The sequence below is a fragment of the Lycium ferocissimum genome, unplaced genomic scaffold (genome assembly GCF_029784015.1).
Source record: "Lycium ferocissimum isolate CSIRO_LF1 unplaced genomic scaffold, AGI_CSIRO_Lferr_CH_V1 ctg16653, whole genome shotgun sequence".
Classification (NCBI taxonomy): Eukaryota; Viridiplantae; Streptophyta; class Magnoliopsida; order Solanales; family Solanaceae; genus Lycium; species Lycium ferocissimum.
Window position 1 is genome coordinate 1 of NW_026716729.1, and position 12,737 is coordinate 12,737.

The 12,737-nt window shown below is 39.4% G+C and overlaps 1 protein-coding gene and 1 non-coding gene across 2 annotated transcripts; one reads left to right on the top strand and one right to left on the bottom strand.

The window, feature by feature from the left end:
* Positions 1 to 62: 62 nt before the first annotated feature.
* On the bottom strand, positions 63 to 1,210 carry LOC132042627 (uncharacterized). Its single transcript, XM_059433163.1, has 2 exons — positions 917 to 1,210; positions 63 to 776 (listed from the first exon to the last, which is right to left on the bottom strand). Exons 1-2 carry the CDS (start codon positions 1,208 to 1,210, stop codon positions 63 to 65), a joined length of 1,008 nt encoding a protein of 335 aa, XP_059289146.1.
* A 3,793-nt stretch (positions 1,211 to 5,003) lies between these two features.
* LOC132042628 (small nucleolar RNA R71) lies at positions 5,004 to 5,109 on the top strand. Its single transcript, XR_009411524.1, has one exon. It is a non-coding gene; the product is annotated as a small nucleolar RNA R71 (small nucleolar RNA).
* Positions 5,110 to 12,737: the final 7,628 nt, after the last annotated feature.

Below are 12,737 nucleotides of genomic sequence, written 5' to 3' on the forward strand. Positions count from 1 at the left end.
ACACATGGATTGTCTCCCAAGAAGCGCTTAATTTTACGTTGCAGTACGACGGTATTACCAAATTACTCTTGGTCAAGACTTGCTGAGTCAACATTCGTTCCAGGATGCTTCAACTGGTATCGGTCAACAATTCTATCTCGATCAACCATCCCATGATAATGTTTCACCCTCTGGCCATTCACCTTAAATGTCCGAGTTCCATCTCCGGACTTCAGTTCAATCGCCCTATGGGGTGAAACACTTACCACCTCAAACGGACCGGACCACCTTGACTTTAGCTTACCCGGTAGCAGTTTCAATCGAGAGTTAAACAGCAAGACAGGATCACCCTTGTAGAATTCTCGCTTCAGGATTTTCTTATCATGATACTGCTTCATTCTCTCTTTATAAAGTGTTGCACTTTCATACGCTTGGTACTGGAATTCATCCATCTCATTGAGTTGAAACAACCTGAGTTTGGTTGCCTCTTCCCAATCCATGTTCAATTTATTCAAGGCCCACATAGCCTTATGTTCAAGTTCAACCGGCAGGTAACAAGCTTTTTCGATAATGATCTTAAAGGGTGAAGTCCCAATCGGAGTCTTAAAAGCAGTCTGGTATGCCCATAGAGCATCATCAAGCTTGCGGGCACAATCAGTTCTATTTGCATTCACCATTTTAGGTGGAATACTCTTGATCTCCCGATTGGAGACTTGAACTTGCCCACTTGTCTGAGGATGATAGGGTGTTGCCACCCTATGCTTGCGCCATACTTCTCCATCAATCCCGTTAAGGCTCTATTGAAAAAGTGGGAACCACCGTCACTGATTATAGTCCTCGGAGTACCAAATCGAGTAAATATGCTTTTCTTTAGGAACCCTACGACACTCTTGGCCTCATTGTTAGGTAAAGCCACCGCTTCTACCTATTTCAACACATAGTCCACAGCAACGAAGATATACTTTATGCCACCAGAGCTCACAAAGGGTCCCATAAAATCAATTCCCCAGACATCGAACACCTCCACTTCCATCAGAAAGTTTATGGGCATCTCTTGTCTTCTACCTATACTCCCTTGCTTCTGACATTGATCACAAGACCGCACCAATAGATTTGCTTCATGATAGATAGTCGACCAGTAATAACCGCATTCAAGAACTTTAGCAGCAGTCCGGTTACCACTATGATGACCCCCAACAGGAGAGTCATGGCATGCCTTTAGAATCGCCATCACTTCACTTTTGGGAACACAACGCCGAATGATGTTGTCAGCGCATGTTCTGAACAAGTAAGGCTCGTCCTAATAGTATTGACGAGAATCGCACAAGAACTTTTTCTTTTGGTATGCTTTGATCTCATCTGGAATTATCAGCAAATAATTGGCAATGTCTGCATACCATGGTGCCACCTCCATTGACACAGCCAACACTTTCTCATCTGAAAATGCATCATCGATATCTAGCGCATCCGAAGGTCTCCCAGCTTCTTCAAGCCAAGAGAGATGGTTAGCAAACTGATTCTTAGTTCCCTTGCCGTCTTTCACCTCAAAGTCAAACTCTTGCAGCAATAGCGCCCATCGGATCAGTCGCAGCTTAGCCCCTTCTTCGCCATCAGGTATCTCAATGCGGCATGATCAGTGCATACCGCAACTTTGGACCCTAGCAGATAGGCCCGAAACTTCTCTAAAGCAAAAACTATTGCAAGCAGCTCTTGCTCCGTCAGTGTGTAATTCATCTGGGCAGCATTCAATGTTTTGTTTGCATAATAGATCGGATGCATGATTTTATTATGTCTCTGGCCAAGCACAGCACCGATAGCAAAACCACTTGCATCACACATTAATTCGAACGGTAGAGACCAGTCGGGAGAAACAATAATATGGGCTGTGGTCAACCGCTGCTTCAATTCATCAAACGCCTTTCGGCACTTCTCGTCAAATTCAAACTTAGCATTTTTTTCAAGAAACTTGCACATCGAATTAGCAATTTTTGAGAAATCCTTGATGAAACACCTATAGAAACCGACGTGTCCCAAAAAGCTCCGGACACCCTTAACTGAGATAGGCGGAGGAAGCTTCAAAATCACATCAATCTTTGCTTGATCGACCTCAATCCCTTTTTTAGAGATTTTATGCCCGAGGACGATCCCTTCCTTCACCATGAAGTGGCACTTATTCCAATTCAGCACCAGCTTAGTCTCCTCACAGCATTTAAGGACTTGACCAAGATGGCCAAGACAGTCAGCAAAAGAATCACCAACAACCGAGAAGTCATCCATAAAGACCTAGAGAAATTCTTCCACCATATCAGAGAATATCGACATCATACACCACAGAAACGTAGCCGGTGCATTGCAAAGACCAAAAAGCATCCTGCTGAAAGCAAATGTCCCATACGGACAAGTAAAAGTCATCTTCTTTGATCCTCCAGGGCGATGTTGATCTGATTGTAGCCCGAATAACCATCAAGGAAGCAATAATAAGATCGCCCCGCTAGCCGATCAAGCATTTGATCAATAAAAGGCATAGGGAAGTGATCCTTGCAAGTGGCAGTGTTAAGCTTGCGATAGTCCATGCAAACTCTCCATCTGGTTACAGTCCTCGTCGGAATCAGCTCATTCTTTGCATCAGGCATCACTGTGATGCCGTCCTTTTTCGAAACATATTGGACTGGGTTTACCCATTTACTATCAGCAATCGGGTAAACCACTCCAGCATCTAACCATTTGATGATCTCTTTCTTGACGACTTCTTGCATATTCTTATTCAGTCTCCTTTGATGCTCCACACTCGGCTTGCTATCCTCCTCTAACTGGATTTTATGTTTACAGATCCCAGAAGGAATTCCCTGAATGTCTGCTATGGTCCAACCAATGGCATGACTATATTCATGCAATACCTTCAAAAGTCGCAGAATCTACTCCTCAGTTAGTAAGGCCGAAACAATCACTGGCAATGTATTGTTCGAACCAAGGAACTCATACTTCAAATGTGATGGGAACTGCATAAGCTCCAACTTCGGTGGTTAAATGATCGAAGGCTTTGCTGGAGGAGTTATTCTATTTTTCAGATCAAGATTCAGCTTCTTTGGGTGGTAAGAATATGAACCCAACCCAACAAGCGAATTAACCGTCTTCACATAACCCTCCATGTCTTCAGCATCAAAGTTTACAAGAATACCAGCCAGAGCTTTACCCAAATTTTCTTTTTCCATCTTGAACTCCATGCTTCATCAACAACATCAAAAGAATCAATCACCGAAATGCTCTCATAAGCACGTGGTAACAACTTTATCCCCTTGCTTGCCTGCAAAGTAACTTCCTCATCATTGACTCGGAACTTGATTTCATTCTTCTCCGAATCCATCAGAGCTCTCCCTGTAGCAAGGAGGGATCTCCCCAGACTAATAGGAATGTCCCGATCAACAGCATAGTCAAGAATCACAAAATCTGTGGGCAACATAAATTTACCCGCCAACACAAGAACATCACCAACCAAGCCGACAGGCTTCTTAATAGATCTATCAACCATCTGTAACCTCATAGTAGTCGGCCTTGGCATCCCCAAACCTGATTGCTTGTATATAGCAAGTGGTTTCAAATTGATACTCGCCCTATTATCACACAAAGCATGAGCAAAATCATGGTGCCCAACAGAACAAGGAATGGTGAACGCCCAAGGATCTCTCTTTTTCTGAACAGTAGTTGTTGAAATGATAGAACTCACGGTATGCGTCAAACTCACGGTTTCATGTTACACCGTTTTCTTCTTGGTCAGCGGTCCTTCAAATATTTAGAAAAATCAGGCATCTCTTTGACATCTTCCAAGAAGGGAAAATTCATATACAACTGCTTCAGCTGATCATAAAAAATTTCAACTTAGCCTCTTTATTCTTCTTTACCAACCTCTGTGGAAAGGGAGGTTTAGATTTGAAAAGCTGAGTCAAAGGCCGAAGAGCCCCTTTCACAGTTTGCTTGCTCTTGTCATCAGCCTCCTTCAAAATCTCTGGAATATCAGCAACCTTCTCGTCAGTAGGATTCTCATCAACAATAATTGGTGCTTCAGACTGCACCTCTTCCTCTTTATCTATCGGCTCGAGCTCAATAACCTTCTTTTCAGCACCTTAGAGTATTTTACCACTCCGAGTACTAATGGAAAACACACGGTCTGCACTGCCTCCCCTATTCTTCGGATTTGGAACAGTGTCACTAGGAAGTCCTCCCTTTTTAGGAAGGTGCTGCTCTCTAAAAATATCAAGCATCTGTGACTCGATCTTCTGAATAGCTGTTGTATGGGAAACCACTATCTCTGTTAGCCCAAATAATGTCCTCTCAGACTTTGATTGATTTTCCAGAACCTTCTCAAGCATTTCTTCAACGTTCGAACTACCTTCCTCTGTTGATTGCCCTTTTGGTGGTATATAAGGATTGGAACTCTTGTTCCTAAATTGTTGTCATTGTTGTAGCTCCCTTGGTTCATACCACCATAATTATTATTGTAGTTCCCTGAGTTGTTGTTGTTCTAGGCACCCTGACCCTGCTGAGGTCTCCATTGATTCTGATTCTGGTAACCACTTTGGTAGTTCTGTCTTTGATAACCCCCTTAAGGATTATTCACATAGTTAGCGTCTTCAACCTGCATAGGAGGTCCTTTGTGAAATGGACCCTCTTGGGCCTTGTACATCCCCTTTGGCATACCTGACTCATCCTCACAAACATTTACCTTCTAAATCTGGGTCTCATCAAACTTCTTGGTTAGCAAGGAAATATTCGTTGCAAGCTCCGCCAATGTTTGTTGGGTATCTTGATTCTCCTTTACCATATTCTGGATCATGACACTACCATAAGGCACAATATCAACATTGTTTGAGTGTCAAGCCTGACTGTGCGTAGTCAGCTTGTCAAGTATATTGGTCACTCGTCGGTAAGATTTATTCATAAAACAACCATCAGCTGCATTGTTTGCAATTGATTGCATCACTGGATCCAGCCCTCGATAGAACTTCTCCATTAATATGTTCTCCAGAAAACCATGATTTGGAATTTTCTGCAAATACTCTTTAAATCTCTCCCAAGCTTCATATAATTGTTCCCCTAGTCACCGCTTAAATTCATAGATCTTGTCACGAATCTCAGCCTTCTTGCTAGAAGGTACCATTTCTTAAGAAACACTACTACCATCTCTGCCCATATAGTAATAGAATTTCGGGGCAGCTTCTCGAACCATGCTCTTGCATCTCCAGCTAAGGAATATTTGAAAAGCCTCAGCCGAATAGCATCCTGTGAAACGTTATTTTGAATGTGATTAGCACATACATCCACAAAATTCTGCAAATGACGTTCAGGGTCATTATCGGTAGAGTTTCGAAAGTAGCCCTCAAGCTTCAACAACTGGTATAGAGAGGAATCAATTTTGAAGCTTGCAGCTCCAACCCGAGGATGAACAATAGCAGATGCATAGTCCTCCTCAAGAACAAGATCAGCGAAAACTTTCTCGTCATCTGATTCATTCGCCTAATTATTCAACCCTGGTTACCAGCACGTTGGTTTTACTGATTCTGATTCATGTTCACCCGGTTTACACGGAATAGCAAACAAGGTGTGATGGAATAAACAAAAGACTTCAATCAAAGCAAATATTATTTTGTAATTTCAAAACCGTATTCCCCGGCAACGGCGCCAAAATTTGATACGCTCAAATTACACTTTTAATTAGCGTAAAGCGGACGATGTCAAATATAGTAATCCAACAAGCTTGGGGTCGAATCCCACAAGGAATATGGTGTGAAAAGGTTACTAAACTCGTAGAATGCTTAATTTAGGTCTAATGTCTCAATCCGATGATTTTGGTAAAAGTTGGTTGCTTTATAACTAATGGCTAACTAAGTTCGTTGGATTGTAATTTATGGTAAAAGGAACCAAGGTTGTGTCCCCTTCAGATAAAGTGTATGATCATAGGTATTGATCTTGATATACTTCTAATAGATCGTTATACGAATGCACTTAACCTCTATATGAATATCTATTATTTCCCAATAAATAAAGATTTTCCCAAATATAAGAAAGTAAATATGAAGAACGGTTAATTATGCCAAGTAAATTCTTATTATTCCTAACTGAATTTTTTAAACAAAGTTTAAAGCTTTGAGTCCTTCTTATTTATTCTTACCAACCCTAATTATTTTTCCAAATAAATCAAGGTCTATGGCTTTAATCAATGTTTGCAACCATTAATTATGAATGAAGAATGAAGAATAAATAAACCCTAACAATCCATTATGTGTAGATCAATCACAAAACACCCATCATTGGGTTTACAACCCTAGTAAGAGAATTTAGCTACTCATGACAAAAAACAAGAAATAAGAAATTGAAGAAGTCATAATTGCTTACTTTGGATGAAAAGAGGAATTGATAATACTTGAATTGATGATATGAATCTTCAAAACCAAGAGAGTATATAATGTTCTAAGCCACAAGTCAAAATATAACAACTGATAATGAATAAAACCCTACATTGGACTATTTATAGGTTTCAAAAACGTAAAATCATGCCAAAAAAGAAGAACGGTTAATTATCCCAAGTAAATTCTTCTTATTCCTAAGTGAATTTATTAAACAAAGTTTAAAGCTTTGAGTTCTTGTTATTTATTCTTACCAACCCTAATTATTTTCCCAAATAAATTAAGGTTAATGACTTTAATCAATGTTTGTAACCATTAATTATGAATGAAGAATGAAGAATAAATAAACCCTAACAATCCATTATGTGTAGATCAATCACAAAACACCCATCATTCGGTTCACAACCCTAGTAAGGGAATTTAGCCACTCATGACAAAGAACAAGAAATAAGAAATTGAAGAATTCATAATTGCTTACTTTGGATGAAAAGAGGAATTGATAATGCTTGAATTGATGATATGACTCCAAAAATCCAAGAGAGTATATAAATTTCTAAGCCACAAATCAAAATATAACAACTGATAATGAATAAAACCCTATTTATAGGTTTTAAAAACGTAAAAGTACAAAATTTGCACTTAAGTCCCATGCGGCACTTATACGGTCGATATAACATTACACGGACCGTATAAAGTTATGCAACCTCCATTCCTCATGTCTGCAGAGAAAAGCACGAATTGGTATTATACGGTTCGTATAAATACGGCTCGTATAACTTGCCCGTGAAACTCCTTCTTCCAACACCCCTTTCTGTCTCATCTTTCAGCCTTCAACACATCCAACTATACGGCCCGTATAATATTATACGGTCCGTAAAAGTGCTCGTATCTCAGCATCTTCCAATTTCGACAAGTTGTTGCCTTGCTCTCTTTTGTACAACTATAGACACGGTCCGTATAATCTTGTACGGACCGTAAAAATCAACCCTCAGTGCAATTTTCTGTAACTTTTAGTTCTTAAACCCGAACTTTATGATTTACCTGAAACACAACAAAAACACATCAAAACAACACATACTAGCCTACAAATAAGTAAAACTTCTCATAAAATGGTATCAAATGTGCCACAATTTCCCGGCGCATCAGACTTCCAGAATTTATCTATAATTGAGCACCTGTATTAGTCGTAATCGAGGCGGAAACATTATGTACCCGATCTACCTCCTACACCCTTTCGTTTTACATAACCTTTGGTAACTTGTCCAGTAAAAGTAAGCTGATGTGTTTCCAAACTATCCACAGCCGTCCATGTGGAATCGAACTTACTATATCTGTAACAAATCTTATGCCAATCACTTCCCATTTCCATATTGGGTTACTTTATTCCGTGTCAATCCATTAGGTTCTCGTTGTTCTATTTTTTCTGGTTAGCAACTGAAAAATTAAGCCATGAACCCTACAACGGTTTTCTTTATGTCGTCCTACCAACATAATCCTTTGACATCATGGTATATCTTCAACGTTCCGGGATGAATAGAATAGTGTGAATAATAGACCTCTGGCCTAATATGCAATCAACCCTGATATTTAAAGATCCCTTCTTCAATAGACTCAAAAGTTGTAGTTTTCTCTTGCCAAATGCCTCTTTTGACTTTCCCTAAAATGGAAGTCTTCGTGTCGACATCATTTCCTCCTTATCTATAAAGATGACTCTACCATATTCCGGGCCATTATACCTTTATTATCTGAGTCTGCCAAGCAGATTCCGAACATGCTAATTGGTGAAGACCTCTAGTCAACCCTTTTTCCTTTTGGTCTTGCTCATTTATCAAACCACCCGTGACTTACGACTAAATGCATCCATTACAATATTGATTCTGCCCTTTTTATTCTAGTTCTAAGCCATCTTATATGAAATATGTATACCATTATGGTTCTCCATTCCTCCATATTTTCCTCACTGCCACTAGTTGTCAACGACTTCTTATTTAGGCTTAATGTGATACTCCTTAGTTGCAACTCTGATCTAATTCCTACACATTCTGAATATATATATATATATATATATATATATATATATATATATATATATATATGACATCATTCTTAATTCTCGTCATCGTGTAATCCTACACGGTAAACAATAAATTCTGAATGTATTCTCTTGTCAGTTGTACTCATAACCTAAAGAAGCTGACGTTATTAAACAATTTTACCTTTACACTAACTTTACTAGTCCTCAGCCTTCTCTCATTTGCCGGTATCTCCCAAAGCGTACCTTCAATACTGACTCCATCTTTCTAACTTGATGATTTCTCCCTTCTAAACTTCTCTTAAAATGTTGTACTAGCTTCCTTGTCCTCGTTGTCATCTAGGCTATTTCTCAATGTTGTAACTCTGTAGTGGTAAAACTAATTCGAAGTGACTATGCCATTTGGATGTTATCAGGGCTTGTCTTTTAACCTCATGTGTTATCATAACTATATCCTTCCCTAGTCCTTTGTTAAATATTTTGACTGATCTACCTTTGTATCTCAACCTCAAGCATTTTCTTTTTGGATTCATATCTTCCAACTTTAACTCATTCTTTAGGTTAACATTCCCATGTACAAAGTGTTTGACTATGCTTGTCGTCAATTTGTAAACCAACATCGGCTCTTTTCTATATCACTTTTACACATGCATTAGTTTAAAGTTGCTTCTAATCCTTTTTGTCCCAATCCTTCTATATTTTCATTGTTAAACAAAACGTGCTCTAGAGTTAGTGCTTTACCACCTCGCCTCCGCCCTTAGGGAAATAGTCCAATGCTTCACGCTTGAAGTCCTACTAGTCTTTCCGCCTTCCATAGGTTCTTATTCCTGCTAGCTTACGATTGACCTAGGGGTAACCTTTCTTCCTTTGAGATAACTTATAGGGGTCCATATATGTAGAGATTCATACGTTCTTGCTGGCATGCCTTCTCACGACGAGTTTGTAACAACCCTTCCGGTCGTTATGGGAAATGTAGGATCACCCCACCAAATATAACCTTTCCAAGGGTAGAATGAACTAGTAGAAACTCAATCCTGTAAGCTTATGAGCTGAAACTTGACTGTTTGTAGTTGTTACTTGATTTCCTTGAGTCCGTTGGGGGAGTGACATAGAAAATTAGAACTCCGTTGGGAATTCCAAGGCCACGGGTGGATTCGTAGGGCGTCTTTATGTATATGTACATGTTTGTTTTGTGCTTTTGAGGCCTCGGATGAAATGTTGGGTGATAGGGGGAAAAACTGGGCAAAAGTCAAGCTGACTGGCCAAAATGGATTGTTGTGGCGGTGGGGATACCGCTATAGCGGCACTTTGACCGCTGCCAGTGGCCATCTATATTCTCGGTGGCCGTTGTGGTGGGTGGTGGACAGCTATGGCAATCACCACTATAGCAGTGGACAGACCGCCATAGCGGTCAAGCGGATTTCCTTTTGGTCCACTATAGCGGCCACTTGACCGCTATAGTGGGACCGCTGCAGCGGTGTGATGACTGCTTTAGCGGTCGTCAAAAAATAGTGGCCCGAATTTTTTATACTTAGTCTCATATTCTCTATTTACAAAACACCAACACGCTTCCCAACAAGCACCTAGGGTGAAATTCCAAGCTAGGGCAAGAAACTCTTGAGAGGTAAATTCCATCGATTCCATTCTATCATTCCTTTCTCCTTCATGATTGTTATCCCCTTAGTGGGTCTTTAACGGTGAAATTGAAATAGAAACCCTAGAATATTGATGAACCTTCTAAACTTGATGGGTTATGGTTTTTATCACTTAGTTATCATCTAAAGGCTTGGGTTAGTTTCTCTTAATCATGAATTGAATACTTAGAGTCATAAACTACGTGAATGGAGATCTAGGGTTCTATAAAAATGGGGTCTTGACCATAAAAACTACTTGTAGTGGGAATGTTGATAGAATATGGTTATGAATTGATGATTAATGATTTCTAAAGCCCTTGATAGGTTGTTTAACACCTAGAAAATTATCTACCCCTTGGAATGGGGAAAAAGGGAAAGGTATTCTTAAATTGGTACTTGTGATTTGAGTAATTGTGACTCATTGAACCTTTTATTTCTAGACTTTGAGCGTTCTGAGGCTTTAAGGAAAGGGAAAGCTGTAGCGGAGTGACTTGTGTTGTCCCAGCTCTACATTGAGGTAGGTTACCGTCTACTTAAGTTAGTATTTGGTTAGTTGATTGTATGTTTTGTGAACTCTTTAGGAGAAATCATGTCTAGTTTTCATGCATGATATTACGTGGCTAGACTCCTATGTGATTGTGATTGAGTGATTGTGTAAGCTTCGTGCCACTATTCTTGTGTGTTGATTCTGCGGTGGATGTATTGTGATGAGAAGCTACTATGATCTTCTCGACAGTATTGTGACATGGAATGATGATTTTAGTATTGATATTGAGAAGGTAAGAAACACTGTTCTATAAAGAGGTATGGAAAGATACATATGTGACCTAGATTGTGGGCTCGTGGTCCGAGGTCAGTTTCGAAAATGAGATGTACGTTGATATGTCCCGCGTCCGAGGTTCATTCCGAAGCGGAGGTTTGTGCTCGGGTCCGAAGAGTATTTCGGAACGAGTGGTACATGGACACCATGGGTCCCCTGCAGGTCATGACTACTGAGCAATGATATCAGTTAGCATTTGTGTACAGTGAGTGTGGTCATTGTGGTAAACTTATTTCCGCTGTGGCTTACGTGATTGTGATTCTTGACATCTTGGTGATTTGATTGTGATTACCCTTGGTTGACTTGCTGTGGTTTATTGATATTCATGTCTGTTGACTGGCTTGTTTATTCTATTGATTTTATGAAATATGCATGATACTAATCTTAGTCGGCCTATGATATCTACCGGTACATAGTGTTTGTACTGATACTACCTTGCTGCATTCTATTAAGTGCAGATTGTGATACGGAGACTGCTACCCACCCTCACATCTAGCGTGGAGGAAATTTGCTGATACATTTAGGGTGAGTTTTTTCCCATGCTAGACCACCCGAATATCTTCTTCTTATGATGTCTTTTCTTATTCTGGACATTATGGATATTTATTAGTTAGATTTCATTCCTTAGACATGTTTTAGATTAGAGTCTTGTACGATGACTTTCGAATTTTAGGGATTTTATAATAGTTAGAACTTCCGCACTTATTTCAGTATTTTATGGCATGACTTATTTTGTTCATTTGATGTTTGAATGAGTAATAACTGATTAGCTTGGTTAATATAAAACCGAATTTGAATGGATAGATGTCTTGTGTGTTGGTTTGCCCACTAGGATTTAGTTGGGTGCCAGTCATGACGGGTTGGGTCGTGACAGAGTTTAACTTTAGTTCATGTGGCCTGTCAAGGAGATCTTTATAAATTTCTTTCTGGGTTCTTCTCCCACTAATCCTTTTCCTCCTTCTGCTCATTCACTCATTCTATCACTGCAATGCTAGCTAGTGTGAGAGTCCTTTGAATCTGTAACCCATACCTTAATTCTGGTTCATCCTAAGTCATCCTCTGATATTGGCATCTCACAGTTATATGGTTAAATTGACCTTTCGATAATCCCCGTTAAAAGTACTAATCCACTTTTAATGAAAATGTGGCCCATACTGCTTTATAACCTCAGAGCTCACTTGCCTACGAATCTTATTGTGCTTCCATACTTTAACTTACATCCCTTAATAGTATTCCCTATTCACTCATATTTCTCTACTTGGTTTTGTACCAACCTGTCGCAACATTCCACTTCTCCTCTTCTTCAGAGTAATTTCAGCAAAACATCCTTGATTCTCGACTTCCCGTACTCTAACTGGCCTCATTCTTTAGTCGTCTGATATTGCTTTACTTATATGATAACTCCACAAGCTGCAGAACCTCCCCCGATGATATCTTTAGCATTTTGCGCTTATCGTCTATCCTTAATACATTTGCATATACAACGATTTATCTATAAGGGTCAGAAACTATCCATCTGAGCTTCCCCACACTATCGGGTAACATTTTATTAGTCAAGACAGTATAAAAGAAAATTGGGTAGTGTTCCTGTCACAATATCACTGATGGTTCATAATCCACAAACTTGATAAGATGTAAGTACGACTCTCATTATCATGTGAACATAGGAACTCTACCTTGATCTTTTATTTATTTTGCAACTTATTTCCATTGGGATGCTTTAAACCCTCGATAACACGATAGAACTTAGATTTTACGAACATGATGTCAATAATATAAAGCATATAGCACTCTACTACCAACTAATAAAAGACGAGGTCTCACAAAATATGATTTACATACCTACATTCAGAAAGTAATCTCAAATAGCA

Coding starts and splice junctions, on each gene's coding strand:
- LOC132042627 (XM_059433163.1), bottom strand. CDS start 1,210: ATGGCGATTCTAAAGGCATGCCATGACTCTCCTGTTGGGGGTCATCAT. Junction 777..916: donor TCTTCGTTGCTGTGGACTAT/GTGTTGAAATAG, acceptor CTTTTTCAATAG/AGCCTTAACGGGATTGATGG.